General features: G+C 53.2%; 1 protein-coding gene across 1 annotated transcript in view; it reads right to left on the bottom strand.

Moving 5' to 3' along the window:
* Positions 1 to 1,102: 1,102 nt before the first annotated feature.
* Positions 1,103 to 17,680, bottom strand: part of NFKBIE (NFKB inhibitor epsilon) — a 20,722-nt gene continuing 4,144 nt past the window's right edge. The window contains exons 2-6 of the mRNA XM_019549645.1: positions 3,937 to 4,036; positions 3,240 to 3,450; positions 2,821 to 2,909; positions 2,142 to 2,390; positions 1,103 to 1,672 (exon numbers count right to left, since the gene is read on the bottom strand). Coding sequence (XP_019405190.1) covers positions 1,607 to 1,672; positions 2,142 to 2,390; positions 2,821 to 2,909; positions 3,240 to 3,450; positions 3,937 to 4,036 — 715 coding nt within the window. The 3' untranslated portion in view covers positions 1,103 to 1,606. The remainder of the gene's footprint in view (positions 1,673 to 2,141; positions 2,391 to 2,820; positions 2,910 to 3,239; positions 3,451 to 3,936; positions 4,037 to 17,680) is intronic.

Genomic DNA, 17,680 nt, shown 5'->3' with positions numbered 1-17,680 from the left:
GCACCTTATTGTGCCTGTGATCCCAGCAGGACCTGAGCAGATGGCAAGAGGGAACACGAGCGAAAGAGAAGTGTGGCTGGTGATTTAGAACAGGCCAGAGAGGCTGTGCTGAGGCTGCAGAAGTGCCTGCTGGGAAGTTTGGCTTCTTTCCTGACATGTTTCCCTTGCATGTGCCTTTCCAAGAAGGGGGAAGGAAGGAGCAGGCGCTCCTAAGCATCCCAGGCTATTGCGCCATCCAGGACTTGCCCCAAACAATAACAGCCGCTCCCAGCCAGTGGGCTGGGAATTTCCCCAGCCAAGGTGGGGTCAGGGGTACTGAAGCTGGCATACACACTCCCATTCCCTTAGTTGCTTGGCCTGCTGACTTCTGAAGGCTCCGCTCATTGCCTACATAGCCCTCTTGAAGTGGGGGTTGAGGGAACATATGGCATCCACCATCAGGGGAAGTGATAAACTGTCATCCTCCCAATTAATACCCCTTGGCTCTGCTCCAGCCACTTCTACTGGAGGCTCTCATCCCTATACAGACATCCAAGCACCAAGTGTCTTGTGCATTCCCAGGAAGGTGGGTCACAGGGTCTCTGCATCCTCTTTTCAGAGCAGGAAAAGCAAGGCATAGCAGGGGGAGTGTGGCTGCAGGGATGCAGCAAGCCAGCAGCAGTGCTGGGGAGGAAGCCCAGACCCCACCACAGCTCCTCCTCTCTACGGGTGTCCAGCAGCAGCCACGTATTGGGGCAATGATAGGCAGAATGGAATTGTCTACAGGGGAAAGAGCCCTGCTCCTCATCAGGCTGGGGTCCCTTGGAGCTAGGCTGGGCTTATGCAAAGGTGGGGGGGGAAATCCCCTGGACCCATGTGGGGCCTTGTGCCTCTCCCCAGCAACTCATGACGTGCAGGGCTGGGGGCTCCCATTCTTCATCTCTGGTGTGCCAGAAGGAGGTGGAAGAGCTGAAGGAAGACTCCCCCTTCCTGCCTACTCCAGCTACTTCACAGCTGGGAGCTAGGCAGGTGAAGAAAATCTGCCCCTCGGGGCCCCTGCAGCTCTGGTGAGTGCATAGCCCCCCACAATGCTGAGAAGGGATGTGGAAATCGCATAGAGCCCTGAGCAAGATGAAGAATTTATTCAACAAGAAGGCAGTCGCAGAGAGCCTCTTTGGGAAAGAGGGATGGTCTTTGCCCTGCAATTGCTCCAATATTACTTGGGGGCATGGGACAGAGGCAATTCCACCTGCTAGCTGCTCTCCAGTACAGTGTGGAGACTGATGTCCCCTTCCAATTGCCCCCAACTGAGGGGGGAGGATGTGCAGGAATGCCAGACCCTTCTCTCTGCAGCACAGGTACCATCTCACAACCAGAGGTCCCAAAGCACCATTCAAGGAGCCAATGTAGTGTTCATGGTGCTACCTTCCTCCAGCTGCTCCCTGCTTGGAGTGCAAGTCAGAGACCACAGGCACTCTGCTACAAAAGGAAGGATGTCCCAAGCTGTGTCTCCATGCACATCAGCTCCCTATGCTGCATACAGGTGTCCATGAAGCAGTAGGGAGCAGCAGCAGGTTGCCTCCTGCAGGGAGGCAGGGGAAGCAGCCCCCGAAGTCAGTTTGATCCCTCATTCAGAGCACACAACAGGCTTCCCTGAGATCTTCAGGTCATCAAAAGGCAGGAGGGCCAAGAGCTGCGAAAGAAAAGGGTATGGAGAGAGGTGGGTTAATACTGAGGAGCTAGGTTAAAAGCTCATTGAGTGTGCCCAGAACAGGTGTCATTGCTGCCCCCCCACAGGACTGGCTGCACTGCAGGGCAGCAATGCAGGAGGCCGGCCCACCCACTCACCCAGTCCAGGGTGCAGCAAACGACAGGCGAGTGCTGACAGGAGCACTTGGCCCATTACTGAACTTGTCCTAAGCAGGGCAGAGCAAACCAAGGCAACAGCAAACTCCTTCACAGCCAGCCCTCCTTTTCCTCTCCAGCCAGGAAGAGCTGCCACTGGAGTAGCTGGGAGCTCCTCACAACAAATGTTCCTGCCCTTACAGTGCCTCCTGTGCAGAGAGGTGTGCCATCTCCTGTACCCTATCTCTAGGGCCAGGACCAGCTCCCTGAGGCCCCACCACAGGCTGCCCTGCAGAGGAGGACACAGGCAGACTCACATCATCGTTGCCGTCAGCCAGGTCCTGGGCGGTCTCATCCTCCATGTTCCTCAGCAGGGTGTCCGCACCCGAGTGGGATAGGATGGCAGCAACGGCGGCATCTTTCCGGCCCACAGCCAGGTGCAGGGGTGTGCAGCCATTGTACATCTGGGCATCCACATAGGCACCCTTGCGCAGGAGAAACTGGACTGCCTCGCGGTTGTGGCACTCCACTGCCAGGTGTAGGGGTGTCTTTCCACTTGTGCCCTCCTGGAGCCAACAATGCACAGGGACTGTCAGACTGGGCCCTGTCATCTCTCCCACTGGCAGCCCCCAAAACAGAATGACCATTCACAGTGGCAACCACTGCACCACCCTCACAGAAACCCCACAGGGCACAAAACTGCTAAGATGGGCACCTTCCCCATGCAGTCTGCCCCCCAGCCAAAGGACTGCCCTAGGCCTTGCATGGCATAGGGCATTTCCTCTCTGCCCAAGAGAAAAGCCACACCCACCCAGAAGCCCTGATGCCAAAGTCCCATGCCCCATCAGCTTTGTCACTGCCTGATACAGGACCAAGCTTGTCACTAGCCAGCCTCTGTGCCTGCATAGGTTATTCCCACGATGCCAGCCTGGGGGAGGGGCACAGAGTGGCTCAGGCAGTAATGCCAGCTGCCTCACCTGCCACAACTTGCATTACCTGGACATTAATGTCTGCTCCACTCCGCAGCAGCAGTGTCATCAGCTGCAGGTTCCCTTTCAGGGTACTGATGTGCAGGCAGGTGAGGCCTGGGAAGGAGACACAGCAAAGGCAGCTCTAGGCACAATACGTATCACCAGGAACCCTAAGTCCCAGTCTGAAGCCCTGTTTAGCTAAGCACTGCACCAAGGCTGAACCAAAAGCCTTCTCTGCCTAGGGCATCTCAGCATGGAGTCTGATGCTAACCACACACCCACACACCTACAGAACCAGGCACTGCACCTGGCACCCCACCCCCACACACATTGCAGCTACAGAGTCAGCACCTGGCTCCCATCCCCCTACCCCTCCCACACGTTACACACTACAACCAAGAGCCATCCGCAACAGCCATTCCATCCTGCTGCACTGCTCCTCACCTTGCCAGTTCTGGAGCTGTAAGTCCTGCGAGCACTGCCCAGGGGCTGGCTCCTGCAGCAGCTGCTGGGCACAAGGCAAGCTCTGCTGCTCACAGGCCAAGTGCAGTGGGGTGTTGCCGTTGCGGTCTTGCAGAACTAGATTCACCCCCTTGTGCATCAGTGCCTGTACCACGCTGGGCTGCTCCAGGTACACAGCTAGGTGAAGGGGGGTCTGTAGGGAAAGAGAGACAGCAGGGTCAGGAGCCGTTGGGGCAAAGAGGTTAGGTAGAACCCAGCAATTTCACATGCTGGTCAGGAGGCAAGAGCCGTGGATGACACCAAGAAACAAGTTCCCTCTGCTGTAGGCCCCACTCCCGTCCTCGCAGCCTCAGCCTGCTCAGGCGAGAGAAGTTGGGTGGCTATGATCCTTCTCTCTATCACTGTGGAGCAACGCGGCCTGGCAGTGTCAGGCCCAGGGCAGCCACAGTGGCTCAAAGCCTCTGGTGCTGGATGCAGACACTCTGGCTGGCATTCTCAGTGTCCCCTACGGATTCCAGCCACACTGCTGCCCTGGGGACCACCTAGGTCAGCCTGTGGACACAGCTCAGGAACAGGGAGACACCAGAAATGGTTATACTGATTGTGTCCACATCCCTATTCTTGTGGTATAGACCAAGTTGGCAGCACATGTCTGCCTCCCTCCCAGACAGACACTCACCTGGAACAAGTCATTCTGGATTTCCAGCACCTCTCTGGGCAGGTGGGCGATGCAGACCGCCACCATTGGGTGACAATGGATGATGGCCAAGTGCACCAGCCTGCAAGAAGGGAAGAGATCAGTGTTACCATACCCAGGCTGCTGCTGCCACTGCCACTCCACCAGGAGATGAACACTTCCATGCAGTCACAACTGGAGAAAAGACTGGGCCTATGCCAGGCACCCCAAGCCTGTCTGAGCAGGCTGTGCCTCCTACGGGAGTGTCTGCTCCAAGAGATGCCCCAATGCTTCTGTGCCAGCAGAAACTGGTGCAGCTCTGGCACATTCACGGGGCTCCACCAGGGCTGGCCCCACCCACTGTCCAAACAGTCACACCCTGTAACATAGGAGTGTCTCCTACAGGGCAGGCATGGGTCCAGCGAGTGGTGTCTTTTACAGGCAGGGCACAGCACAGTCATAGAAAAATAGAAAATAAGGTTTGGAAGGGACCTCAGGAAGTCATCTAGCGTAACCCCCCGCTCAAAGCAGGACCATCCCCAACTAGATCATTCCAGCCAGGGCTTTCTCAAGCTGGGCCTTAAAAACTGCCAGGCATGTCATCATGACAGAGGGCTCCTCCCCCACTCTCAACAGGTCTTTTGACCCCTCAGAGCCTCACCTGCAGTCCCTGCTGCTTTTCCCCATGCCATCTCAGGATCCCCCCCGCACTGCACAGTCACCCATGCTGCAGATAGCCTGGGCACCCTACAGGAAGGGTCTTGACCCTATCAGCCCACAAGACCTATGAGTTTTACTGCCACTTGAGATTCCCCCAACCCTGAAATGCAGCCAGCTCTAGCATGCAGCTGAGCAGCCAAGTACAGTATATGGAGATGGCATGGCAGAGGATGCTAGAGCAGCTCTTGCAGTGAACAGATCCAGATGCCCCTGCAGAGCAAGCCCCACACACAGCAATTTTCACAAGATTCTCAGGGTGCAGACACAGCAAGGCCTGGAGCCCTTTCAAAAAGGCAGCAGCTGGTACTTTCTAATTGTTCCCTGTGCCCCATTCAAATGCAAAACCCTATATTCTCAGAGGTACAAATGCACAGAGTCAGTGAGTCCAGGGAGCTGAATCTGCTCCAGAGAGGCGGGACCAGGGACTGGCTGCAGTGGGCTGGAGCCTAGCACGATCTGTAGCTGCCAGGGGATTTCCACACCCCTCCTCCCTGCCACCACAACACTTCTGCTTTCCTGGCTCAAGGACAACGAGCGGGGGCAGGGGACAGATCTGGGAGGGGTCCTGGCAAGTAGCCCAAAATAACCTGTAAATCACCTCCAAGACATTACAGGCAGTGCCCCAGCTAAGAAGGAACAGGGACATGATGTATAAGAGGCAGCAGAAAGGTTCCCAGCCCCCTGTAAGGGATGTCTTAGTACTGGCTATGCTAGGGACTGATGGCAGGGTAGATATGCATCTTTACAGACTAATGAAATAAAATATATATCTATATACAGAGAGAGAAAACACAACTTCCATGAACCCAAACTCAATTCAGATCCTCAGGACTGTCATGGCTCAGGACCCAGCCACCCATGCTGGAAGAGAGAACCAGGTCCCCCATACTGGAGCCTGACCCCAGTCCTTGCACAGAGTTTCCCACTCAGGGGCTGTGGGAAGACCTATATCTCATAGACCACAAGAACACGCGGGCCACACTTGCACAAGAGCGTCAAGATGGTCTCCACTCTCTCCCAAGCAGTAGGAACAAGAGTGAGAGAGGTTCAAGCTCTCAAAAATAATTTTCAGCCCTGGAGGGAGGCTAGGATTAGCCTCCTCAACTTCACCAGCCACCTTTGGGCAAGTACAAAATGGCCCCCATCTGCCCCCACCTATAGAAGCAGCCAGGGCACTCCTGGCCTTCTTTCAGCCCACCCACGCTGCTGGGGTCAGGCCTCCACTGGTGGAGGGGGAAGAAGCGAGGAGTGGGTGGGTTGGCTTTTTAAGTCACAAAGGGAGCTTTGCTTTCAGTTCTGATCACAGCAAGACCTGTCTTGATCTTGAGAGAGCTCATCTCTCAGGGGAGTCAGCAGGGCAGCTCATGTGAAAGCCCTGCCTTGGGTGGCAGATCAGGGGGAAGGGGGGGGGGAGGGGTTTCCTACCAACACATGGGTCTAGGTGCTGCTACAGCTCAGCAGCAGGGAAAACCTGATGTTCACCTGCAATAGAGCAGGGTCCCTCCTGCCTGTGCTCCAATCCATCCTGTCTGAACCGTCTCAGGGGCAGTGTCTGTGTATAGTGGCTAACAGATATAGCCACCATATACAGGCCCCAAGCCCCACAAGTTCCCATCCTCGCAGCCTCAGCCTGCCCAGGCGAGAGAAGTTGGGTGGCTACGATCCTTCTCTCTATCACTGTGGAGCAACGCAGCCTGGCAGTGTCAGGCCCAGGGCAGCCACAGTGGCTCAAAGCCTCTGGTGCTGGATGCAGACACTCTGGCTGGCATTCTCAGTGTCCCCTACAGATTCCAGCCACACTGCTGCCCTGGGGACCACCTAGGTCAGCCTGTGGACACAGCTCAGGAACAGGGAGACACCAGAAATGGGAGGTCTAGGGACCGGAGTCCTCAACAGCACCCTGGGCCTGCTGGCTTGCATGGGTGGTAGTTTCTTAGAACATGTGCGAAGGCTGGAAAGGGTGCTTGGCTCTGAGCTGCAGGGAGGCCACCTGGGCCTGTGATGCACTTGAAGACCTGCAGCAGCTCTGCAGAGACTTGACTTTGCAGCCTGTTTCATGGCAGTGCCACAGGTTCAGCCCTGTCTAGAAAATAGGGATGGGGAGCTCAGGTGTGTTAGCAGCAGGATGCAAGGGACCCCAAGCCAGGCCCTACTGTGGGAGACAGAGCAGCATTAAGCAGCAGGCTCCCCTGCTGCCCACCCCTGGGGGACATCTGTGCCTGAAGGCAAAATCCCCGGGGAAGCCCCGGGTCGTGAAGGCGGAGGGAATTCCCCTGCCCCATTAAAGGGAGCAGCCACCCACAGCATGTCTGAGTGCCACATGGGGAGGGCTCCCTGCAAGGCTGGAGCTCCCCCTGCGTAGGGGGATAGAGAATGACATCTGGGAGCCACTTAGTCAGGAAAGCAGGCTTGACTCAGCCTCTGGTGTGCAGAGAAGAGAGCAGTTTCCACTGGGCACCTCTCTGGGGCTGGGGATGCTAGGGAGCTGCTGCTGCTCAAGTTGGAAGTGCACTGACAGGGTTATGCACCATGCTGTCTCAGTGGTGAAAATGCTGATGCCAAGCTCACTCAGCAGCTCCCACCTTCCTCAGTACTCAGGAAAAAGCCCTAGGAGACCTCCAGCCAAGCCTCTGTGCAGACAGACATCCTTGATGTCATGTGCCCGCAGGCCTCCCTTTTCCATTTACCAGGGACAGTCCCTGTTTCTTCAAACCCAGCTCCCACTGCGTCCCTACCAGTCCCCATGCTTTCACCACAGAGGGCCACAAGCTCCTCCTCTGGTCTTGGCAGGTATGCAGTGATTAGGCGCTGGGCTCTGGGACTTTCCAAGGCTGTTCAGACTGAACTTTAGACCTCCGCCGCTTTCACTTTTCAGGGGCTAAGACAGTCCCAGGGGACTGAGCCGAGGTGGCATGAAAGTACACAGGTCTCTCCAAGGTCTGCCAACCCAGGCCCCCACCCTGAAATCCCCCAAACTCCCCTTCGGCAGCAACTGTACCCAGCAACCTGACAAAGGGGGGAAAGGTGGCAAGCTGACAAACTCAGACTTGAAAGCCCCAAGCTAACACTCTCTCCTCACTTCTCAGAAGGAAGAGCCTGATTTATGAGGGTCAACAATTAGAAAAGTCAGGATTCCTGGATTCTGTTCCCAAATCCAAAGCCATGGATGTGGGAACAGAGGGGCTAAGCTTGAGACGTAAGCCTGGGACCAGTTATGCCATGGCAGATGAGCATGACCATGTGGGCAAGGGGTTGGATAGTCTGGGAAATATACAGGCTGGGACTGAAAGACAGGCACTGGAAAACATGAGAAAACTGTCCCTGGTTTCTCCAGCAGTAAATCTGCCCTCACTGGGCCAGGCCTGTGCTGCCGTAGCAGCTGTTGTGCTAGCTGCTATCCCTCATCCCTTTGGGCTTTCCATGGCTTAATCTATTTTGGTGCCCATGACCTGCCAGGTGGTGTGAACCTGGAAGACAGAGACCTGCTTTGCTTGCAAAAGCAAATGACCTACCCTTTAAAGGCTTGTGAGGTACCCTGAGATCTTGAGCTGTAAGGAGCAATAGAGGCACACAAGCAGTCACTAGTCCTGCTGAGTCAGAGCTGGGTTTTCACCTGTAACTAGGATGCATCTGGGACATTTGGGAGTTTTTCCCCACAGCTCAGGCTTGGGCTTTGGCTCCTTGTTTATGCAACTGCCCCTTTCCGCACTTCTCCCATGGCAGATGCTGCCAACCCTGGACTTCCTGAAACTGGGTGTAACAGGTACCCCTCCCAGGTGCCCAAGTGGACCAGGGAAGCAGGGAATCACAGCAGAGAGATAAGCCTGAAGTGCAAGAGGATGGTGCTTGGCCGTTGTAACATCAACAAGAAGTTGGAATTATCACCTTCCAGGGGTGTCAAACATGCAACCCATGGGACCCATGGAACCATTTCATCCTGCCTGCTGGACTACCACCAAACTGCTAGGAGCTTGGGCGGTGGCGGGGAGGGGATTTTCCTGCTGTAGAAAATCTGAACCCTGCTGGACACGGTAGCTGGAGGCAAGAGAGTGAGCACAGCTGTCTCCACTTGGCCCCTTCTGCCAGAGCTCCACCACTGCCACATGGCCCAAATGCCAGACTTACTGTTGTTGCAGCTGCTGGCTCCACAGATCTGGCTCATGGCACAGTTGTTGTCTTATACTAAAGCAGGGAAACCCATTCCTGGAAGGTACAAGGCACAGAGGCCTCAGCCTCAGAGTTGTCTTCCTTAGCCCTGACAACAATGCCTGCACTGTCCCATGGACAAAAAGGCCCTTTCTGGCACAGCGGCAGCAGGGTAATGCTAAATCCAAGCCCTTATGAAGTGAGATTGGAGCTCTGCTGTAAAGCAGATAAGCCTGCAACACAACCCCCCACAAGCAAGGACATAAATACATGCCCTCTCTTGCTTGCCCACAGGCGCACATCTTCCAATACCTGCAACAACCAGACATTGCACAACACACTTTGCAACCTTAACTCTGCCCTCGTCCAGCCTACTGTTCTCACCCTTTCACCCACATATTTCCCTGCTGCAAACCCCAGGAGTGATGGACACAGGGAACATTAAGTGGTTATGCTAGAAGAGGGAGGGTGTTGGGAAAGGACTATGTGCAGAGGACAGCTAAGATGGGTGATGGTAGTGCAGTCCAGGGGACAAATAAATGGACTGGGAGCTCTGTATCTGCCTCTGTCACTGGTCAGCAGTGGGCATCTGGACAAAGGGGCCCTTCTCCCCTCTTAGAGCCTAGGTTTCCTTTCCCACCTGTTGATTGCCTGGCCTATGTAGACTCTGAGCGCTTCAGGGTGCGCACATACAATCTCTGTGCATTTCTATAGTGCCTTCCATGGAAGTGGAGCCTTCAGATGATGCTGCCTTTCAAACAGTGATGATCGCATTGCCACAAACTACTTAGAAAGACAGAGAGCAGAGGAGAAGGCAGACATTGCTGAGCTCTGAACCACTCCGCTGTGGATCAGAGTGTTTATATTGCTAATGGCACATAGGAAACCTGTTCAGGTCACCTAGGAAAGATCCAGGTTGTTGGACCAGAAGGATCAGGGTCCTGCTCCACAGCACTTCTTTCTGGTCTCACAACACAGTCTGATTTTGCTGCCAACCCTGCAAGTGCCCTGGCATTTTACAGAGCCATGAATTAGTTGCAACACAGTCTGATTTTTACACTGTGCATGGGATGGCTAAGTACTGTGCAGAGTGGCACAGGCATTTTGGAGGGGAAAAAGCAGGAGAGGGGAAGACAGTGAAATTGAGTCGGTGGCCAGAGAAGGGAGGTGGCTGAGCTGGGAACAGTGGCAAAGGGAAACAGCTGCATGGCAAGAAAAGCAGTTGCATCACCACAGATTGGCTGCAATCAAGGCAGTGGCCTGGCATCTGGGTTATTGCCAGCTCTGTGCTACTGTGGGGCTATGAGGCATCCTGACTCACTTCTTTCTCCAAAAAACAGGGCAGAGATTACACATTCTTATCTGGGAAGTGCAATGGATGCCTGCTTGCAAAGGCCTTGGAGAGGCAGCACTGGGAAGGGGGATATTACCCTGGCTGGCCCTTCCTTCACTCATCCCACATGCATCTGAACAATGGGATGGAGCACCCAATGTCGTCTGACCTCCCTCCCTCTCTGCCTCAGCTCCATGCACAGCTGGAGAGAACTCTCCCTCTGCTTTCTCCAAGTGGAAAGGCAAAAAGAAATTACGCCAATGCCAGTTTGCATGCAAAGCACTGGGCTGTTTGTGGGAGAAAAGGAGGAAATGGCATCCACAGCACGAGGACTTGGACAAGATGCATCATGGAGGAAAACAGCAGGGGAATTCCACTGTTTTCCTGCTCTCCCGTTCCGGCTCTATAACCTGCCCTGCTAACCCCTTCCCCAGAGAAGTGAAACCACCAACAGGAACCTTTGCCACACTGCTCAGCCAGCCCGCCTCAGGCTGGAACAACCCACAGCACCTTTGCTAGGCTGTTCCTGGGCTCCTCCCACACACATATACATACAGAGAGTTTGAAGGCTTTTCTCTCTTGGCCTCAGACCCTCCTTCCAATTCCAGTTCTGGGCTCTGCTCATGCACTTTTCTCCTGGCTTGCCGAAATTCTGCTGTCCCAGCCCCGGTCTCGCTCCACTGAGTAAAATGCTCTCAATCCTGGCTAACAACATCCTCTTCTCACCCCAATCCCTTACTGGCCTTTCAGTCTTGACGCCTTTCAATCTTGACCTGGAGGTCCCCTAGTAGGAGGTGGTTTGGGGTTAGAGAGAAGGCAGTCAGGGGATACTGCAGGTAGAGAGCAGGCCGCTGTTAAGAACACAGTGTGGAAAATCCACTCCCCTGGGGACAAGATGCCGCCACTCCCAGCAAGTGTTTCCCCCTTGGGTGGTTTCACCTATTCTTAAGACAAAATTCTCTAGCTCTTCTGGCTGCAAACCATGATGCAGTCCAACTACTCTTATAGAGAAACCACTCCACGGCTGCTGAAGGGTGTTCCCTTCCAGGCGCCTGACACAGGGGCCAAACCACCCTAGCATAGGGCTCTGTAGGAAGGGCCATACATTTCAGAACCCACTGTTAGGAGGTTCAGGTGGGCAGAGGCCGCAGGCTAGCTAGCTACTTTGCTGTTCACTCCTTCACAAAGGTTGGGGTCTTAGCCAGGAAAAGAAGAAACTCAGCCCACGTGTCTCACATCAGCCCACAAAGGGCTCTGAGTGGGAGGCCAGCATAAACTGATAAACTGAGGCTGAAGCCACACAACACACATCAACTTCTGCAGCCATCGCTTTTTGAAGAGATTGTTCAGCACTGACTGGCAGATCAGCTGCTGGAAGGGTGCAGTACTTAGCTAGCTGGGGGCCAGCTCTGCAGACCTCAGCAGGAGACTGCGAATGTGGTGGCAGCCCAGAGCACCAGTTCATTTTGGCCCGGCCAGTGGGCTTTGTTTAGGACCACATACTCCCAGACCTTGTTAAGAGGTCTAAGGCTGACGCTGTACAAGCAGATGGAGCCCACCCTGCCCTCTAGCCTGTTTCCCTGCCTCTCTCACACTGGATAAATAAGAACAGACTCAACTGTGGAAATCTAAGCTGGAGAGCTCTTTATGGCCCTATTACTGGGGTAGGTTTGTTCCCCACACTCACATACCACACCTTGCCCCACAGCCCCTGGACTCTATTGCTTCCCTTGAGAGTGCTAGAACAGGTGACCAGATTGCAGAAGGGCTGGCTCAGCCTGCAGCATAAGTGGCCCCCCAATCAGAACTGCGGTGCAGTTCAGGTGAGTTTCAATGAGCCCATTACAGACTGAGGGGACCACCTCTCTACCCTGTAAGATCACTAGGGCCAGCCAAAATCTAGGTCAGAGACACCCAAAAGCATTGGGGTGTTTGGAGCTGCTTTCAAACAGTTGCAGATGGTTTTGTAACACACACTGGAAGGTGGGAATCTGCAGCAAAACTAGGAACTGTCCTGAATAAATTCCACCCTGTGGGGGCGGAAGGAGCAGATCCTGTTTGGAGACACACTGAATTTACACACACGCATGCACGCACACACATACATCCCCCCCCCGCCCCCCACGTGGCCGGGAAACAAACCTGTACTTTGCAAGAATCTACTTCAGAGATACTGCTTGCAGACAACCAATAACCCAGTATGCCAGTGCAGGGCTAGAACTGATGAGTATAATCATAATCGAGGAGTTTCTTTTATCAGTTCTAGGATCCCTACCTTGCTCTGAGTGGTGCAGCCTTCTGTCTCTGGCAAAGGACATGGTAACACTCCTGTACATATTGATCCTGGCAGCGATGTGAACAGACATTGCTATCTTTAATTACATCAGCTTCATGAATTTGGCTGCTTGTAGGGTTCCTCCCTCAGGCCTGCCCAGCCCACACACTAGATCCTCTCCAGTCTCTCATCACCCTTATCTCTAGTCAGGGTGCCAAAATACTTTCCCTTAATGAATCAGTTGAACTAACCTTTTCCCACACTTGCTAATGATGGTGAGGGAACATCATTCAAGCAAAACCGTGATTAAAGGGATCATTCAAGCAAGTCTGTTAGAGATTCATCCTGACTTGCTTCCAGTCACTTCACAGAAACTTAGCTCCTCATTATATTGAGGATCAGGGGATATTTTTTTCCTCTGGCATTCTAGAGCTTGGAACTTTCCAAACATTCTTCCCCTTTTGGCTGAAATTCCCCGGGTTTCCCCTTGGAAGTGCATCCGTGGAAGTGGAAAACATGAAGACTTTTCTTGGAAATCATCATCAGAATGTAGAAGGGACACTGTTTGCACTGCATAACGCAGGAATTTAGATTTACCCAAGTAACATCCTCTTGGGTATGCATCCTGTTCCTGCAAGGATCCTGGCCATCTCAGGACCTGGGAAAACCTAGTTAAGAAATGCAGACATTGCCATCAAGAAGAGGCTCAGATCCTGCCCGGCATTTCTGGGTGTTACCATGAAATGAAAGGTTATGTCCAGGCCAGGATTGTCTCCTGTTGCAGAATTACTAGGCTTTATACTGGTTTAGCTAAGCCATGCCAAGCCTAGGCCAGGGACTGTCCCTCCACAACAGCAGCAGCTGGCAGCATCCTCGATTCCCCACGTGTGCAGCCCACACCACGTGGAATGACAGAGGAATGTGCAGATGACCGATTTCCCAGCGGAATGAGCAAACTGGGCACACCACTGGTGGCGCCTCTGGTCCCAACAGCTCAAAATAGGAGGAAATTACACACCAAGCCAGATAAAGGATACACTTCTGCCGCTAAGGCAAACCGGAGACTCGGGCTCTTGGAACCGTTGTCATTAGAGATGGAAAGCCCCTATTAGTCCATTCAGCCCATCCTGCCCACACTAAGCCAGCAACATGCTAAATATACATTCCTGAACAATGCGACTTCCATCCTTCCCACAGGAGCTGATAAGAGCCTAGGGTATGTCAGCATTGCCCTTCGGAGTCCAAGAAAAAAGACAAAAACTGGGCTGGAAGGGACCTCATGAGCTCATCTAAGCCACTCTTCAGCTCAAGGCAGGATTGTCTCTGTCTACACAACTCCCAACAAAAGTTTTTCCTAACCTGCACTAGGAATTCCCAGACATTGTGATTCTACCTCACCTCAAGGGAGCCTGTTCCAGAGCTGAATAATTCCCTCTATCCCACTCCTCCCCATCACATCCCCTCCCTGTGCCATGACACCCGTTGGAGAGCTGCAGATTTCCACATGCCTCCATTTTCCCCTCCCACAGTTATCCCTTTGCCAGGTTCTTTTGATCTGTTCCCCATTTCTTAGTCACCCATATCTTTTCTCATTGTCCTTTTCCAAGTTCCCCTCTATCAGGAGTCCTCCACAGCTCAGTGATGCCCACCCCCTCTCCTGCCCAGACACATAGGGTAGCATGAAAAGCAACAGTATGTACAGCAATACAAACAGGCAGTGAGCAGAGACTTTGAACCTGCAAAAGCATGGTTAGCCATGCTGAGGCGGGACATGGTGAAATGCAAGGGGCAGGGGCAGGGGCAGGCAGCTTTGTCAGGCTCTCACAGTGCATCACTGCACTGTGGGGAGATGCTAACCCTGCCTATGTCACCAAGTGATGTACTGCAAGGAGGCCTAGCATTCAGAGCAGGCTGTAGCTAGGCACCTCAGGCAAAGCAAGGAAGAGCTCCTTCACCCCTGCAGCTTCCAGTTGCTGCCATGGGGAGGGAGAGACCTGAAGGGTGTCTGCTCTGAGACACAGACACAAGTTAAAACTCTTTAATCTGCCCTGGTCCCTCATTAACCTGTCTCAGCCCACAAGTCATCGACATGTGATTTCCTATCAGCAGACAGCGGCACTAACCACACTGTTGGGGAAGGAGGAAGTCGGGCTCCCCTTTGCTGCTCCTACTTCCCCGAGACACCCTGCATGGGTGTAGCACAACCAAAATAGGCCTGGCCCTACTTTCACATGAAGGAAACTGTGAGAGGGTGTTCAATGCAGGGACCCCTGAACTTTGCCCACGTGAGGGGGCGGCAGAGATGGTGCCTGCTTTGCATTACACCATGCAGATGACAGCTGCCTTTGCACAAAGGTGCTGCCCCATGAACACTAGGACTCCCACCTGGTTAACTGAAGGCAAGGCCAGGCAAACTGGGACATATAGTCTGCCCTGGCTTCAGCCATCACAATGGTGCCTGGTGATAGAAGCAGAGATCTTTGAATCAGAGAGTGTGGCTGCCTCAGGGAGGTTCAGGCCTATCTACCCATTCTGCCAGCAGATCTTTTTCCTCTCTGCAGTGCACGGGGAGCCTGTGGCATCACCCCACCAGTTTTGCCCAGGACCCCAGTGTGAATGGCAAGCCCTTTCCATGCCCTTGCAGGAGGCAGACAGTCCTTCCCCCACCCTTTCTGCAGGATTCTGCAGCTGGGGCCCTCCTGCATCTGCCTAGCTCCGCAAGAGGGAGGGGGGTTTCCCCAGCACACACTTAACAAAGATTGAGCCTGTTTAGAGTCTGGGGCACAAACAGAAAAGCTCTCTGTGGTCTGTCCAGAGCTAGCCCATCCCCCAGGCTGGAAAACCCCTTTCTGGCTTCCACAGATACCGACTCCATTGGAAATGCACTGAGGGAAAGACTGTCCAGATCCAATGGAAAGGCCACATGTTCCCAGGCAGAGTCTAGTCTGACCATGCATGGGAGCAGTATAGCAAGGAGTTTTTCCTCCAACCATACTAACCATTCCCCTGCCAGCCAGATGTATAGCCCCTGCCCTTTTCTGTTCCAGTCTTTGGACTCTAGTCTCTCCTAACCAGTTCTGCTAGCACCTCAATCCTAACCTCTAACTCTTCTGGCTAGTTATCAATCCTGACCTGTAGCATCTTCTCTTATTTCACTGCCTGGATCCCCCCAGGCCCCAGTCCTGCTATCTCCTTGCCCCTGACCTGACCTCCCAGGTCTGCCAATATCCCTCTTCCCTAATCTGCTATCCTAGTCCTGACTTTCCTAAACCTATCATCACTCAGCAGTGATTTTTTAAACACGATTAAATGTCCCTTAGGTCTTAAGCAGCAAGCACCAAACTCATTTCACTTGTGCTAGCCCAGCCAGCATCCTCAGGCACCACCTCTTTTCTTCAGAAGAGGCAGTCAGTTTGGGCTCAGCTGCTCCAGTTCAGGTCAATTTATACCTGCACCTTTGAATGTCTAGGTTTCTATGGGAGGTTCCAGCTGAGACTAAGTGTCCACGTGATGATGAGATCTCCACCTCAATTATAAACTTTAATTCAGGGGTTGGACTTGATAACAGAGTCCTTCCCCACTTTCTATCTCCTAGGGACGTAAAATCTTAAGCAAGCCCATAGGAAACTCCATGGAAGGACTGGGCTGGCAAAGGCACTAGGCCTTACAGCTCACACCAAGCATCACCAACTGGAGGCATGCTGCTTCACGCCAGGTTCAGTCCTGAATCAACAGAGGCAACTGAGGAAACAGGAACTAGAAGCTAAAAGCCCAGAACTTGTCTTTTTTCAGAATTACAATGGTTACAAGGAAGTGATATTGCCCAATGAAGCCTACTGAGAAATAATGAGATTACAGTTTGAATCCTAGCTTGAGGTCTGCTGCACTGGAGGCAAGTCGCACAAGGCAGCAGCTACCTTCCCGCTGCTGTTGGGTCATGAGCTGAGGTGCAAGGGAGCACAGTGGGTCTGCCTCTGCAGCTGAAGGAAAGCTAGCCGTGAGGCAGGCTGACTGCTTCCACCCAAAGGCCTCTAAACACTTCACAAACATTCATTAGTTGGACTTGATTAGTTCCAATTTACACACAGGAAAAATCTAATCACTAGAACACACTCTCTCCTAGAGCTGGGAAGAGAACCCAAGTGTGCGGATTCCCTGTCCCACTGCTCAGCATTAAACTACCTCACTTCGGCTACTAAGTAGCAACCATTCCATCCCCTATCCCCCCCACGCACTCTTTAGATTTCCTGTTTTAAACTGCATTGTAAGTAAGCAAAACCAGAAGAGCAGCTGCAGCCATTTGGAGAGCCTCTGCACAGCCACCTCCTGATGGGAGGGAGCAAAAGGCAGCAGCAACTAGCCCAAACTGACTGCCCAGCGGAGTCTGAAGATAAGAGCAGGCAGCTTAGCCGACCTAAACCAGCACAGAAGACAACTGAATCCAAGTGAAATGTGTTCAGTGGTTGCTGCCTAACACCTGGAGAACACCAGATCATGTTTGTTTGCCCCTCCTATTAATGGGAGTTTTGGATCAGACTCTGGACAACCTGGTTTGACAAGCAACTGGCTCAGTCACCCCTACAAAAGATGGGATCAAATCCCTCCCCCCCCCCCAAAATCAATTGAAGCATTTACAAACAATATCACCCCAGGGACACAATGGGGAAGGGAAACCAGCAGTCACCAAATGCACCACAGCCTCACAGGGCTTTGGGCTTGCCCTTACTCATTTTAGTTGTACCTTGCTTAAGTGCATCTACGCAGGCAGTTATGCCAGTGCAACTGAAGTGATCACATTGGGCATGGAAATTTCCATGTGGGCTACAATGTCCAGATGAGAAAATAAAGAGCAGCCAGTGCTTGAACCACGCTGGGGGTAGTGGGAGGGAGCAAGGTTTCATTTAACCTGGCTTGGATGGGGTTTGCTGCAAGGATGTCAGTCTTCTCAGCATGTCCCACAACACACAGGAATGGGCTAATTAGCACATGCCTTCTTCCCAACCAGGAAGTAAACACATAGCTGAGATGAGACCGGCTTTTATCAAGCAAGAAGCACCTCCTTGGATGAGCACAAGATCCTCCCCCTCTGCAGCTAACAGGACCTTTGATCCTCTGCTATAGACATCTTGTTCAGTGGCTTCTGTTCCCCTCCAGTTTCTCTTCCTCCTGTACCATTATTCATTACTGTATTCAACCCTGGCCTGCATCCAGGCTGTGGACCAAAGTTTCAGCTATTCAAGCAGCTAAGACACTCATACACATGCTCTTTGATT

This window comes from Crocodylus porosus, unplaced genomic scaffold (assembly GCF_001723895.1).
Source record: "Crocodylus porosus isolate Cpor-Errol unplaced genomic scaffold, CroPor_comp1, whole genome shotgun sequence".
In the NCBI taxonomy this organism is placed as follows: Eukaryota; Metazoa; Chordata; order Crocodylia; family Crocodylidae; genus Crocodylus; species Crocodylus porosus.
This window is presented reverse-complemented; position numbering and strand designations above follow the sequence as displayed.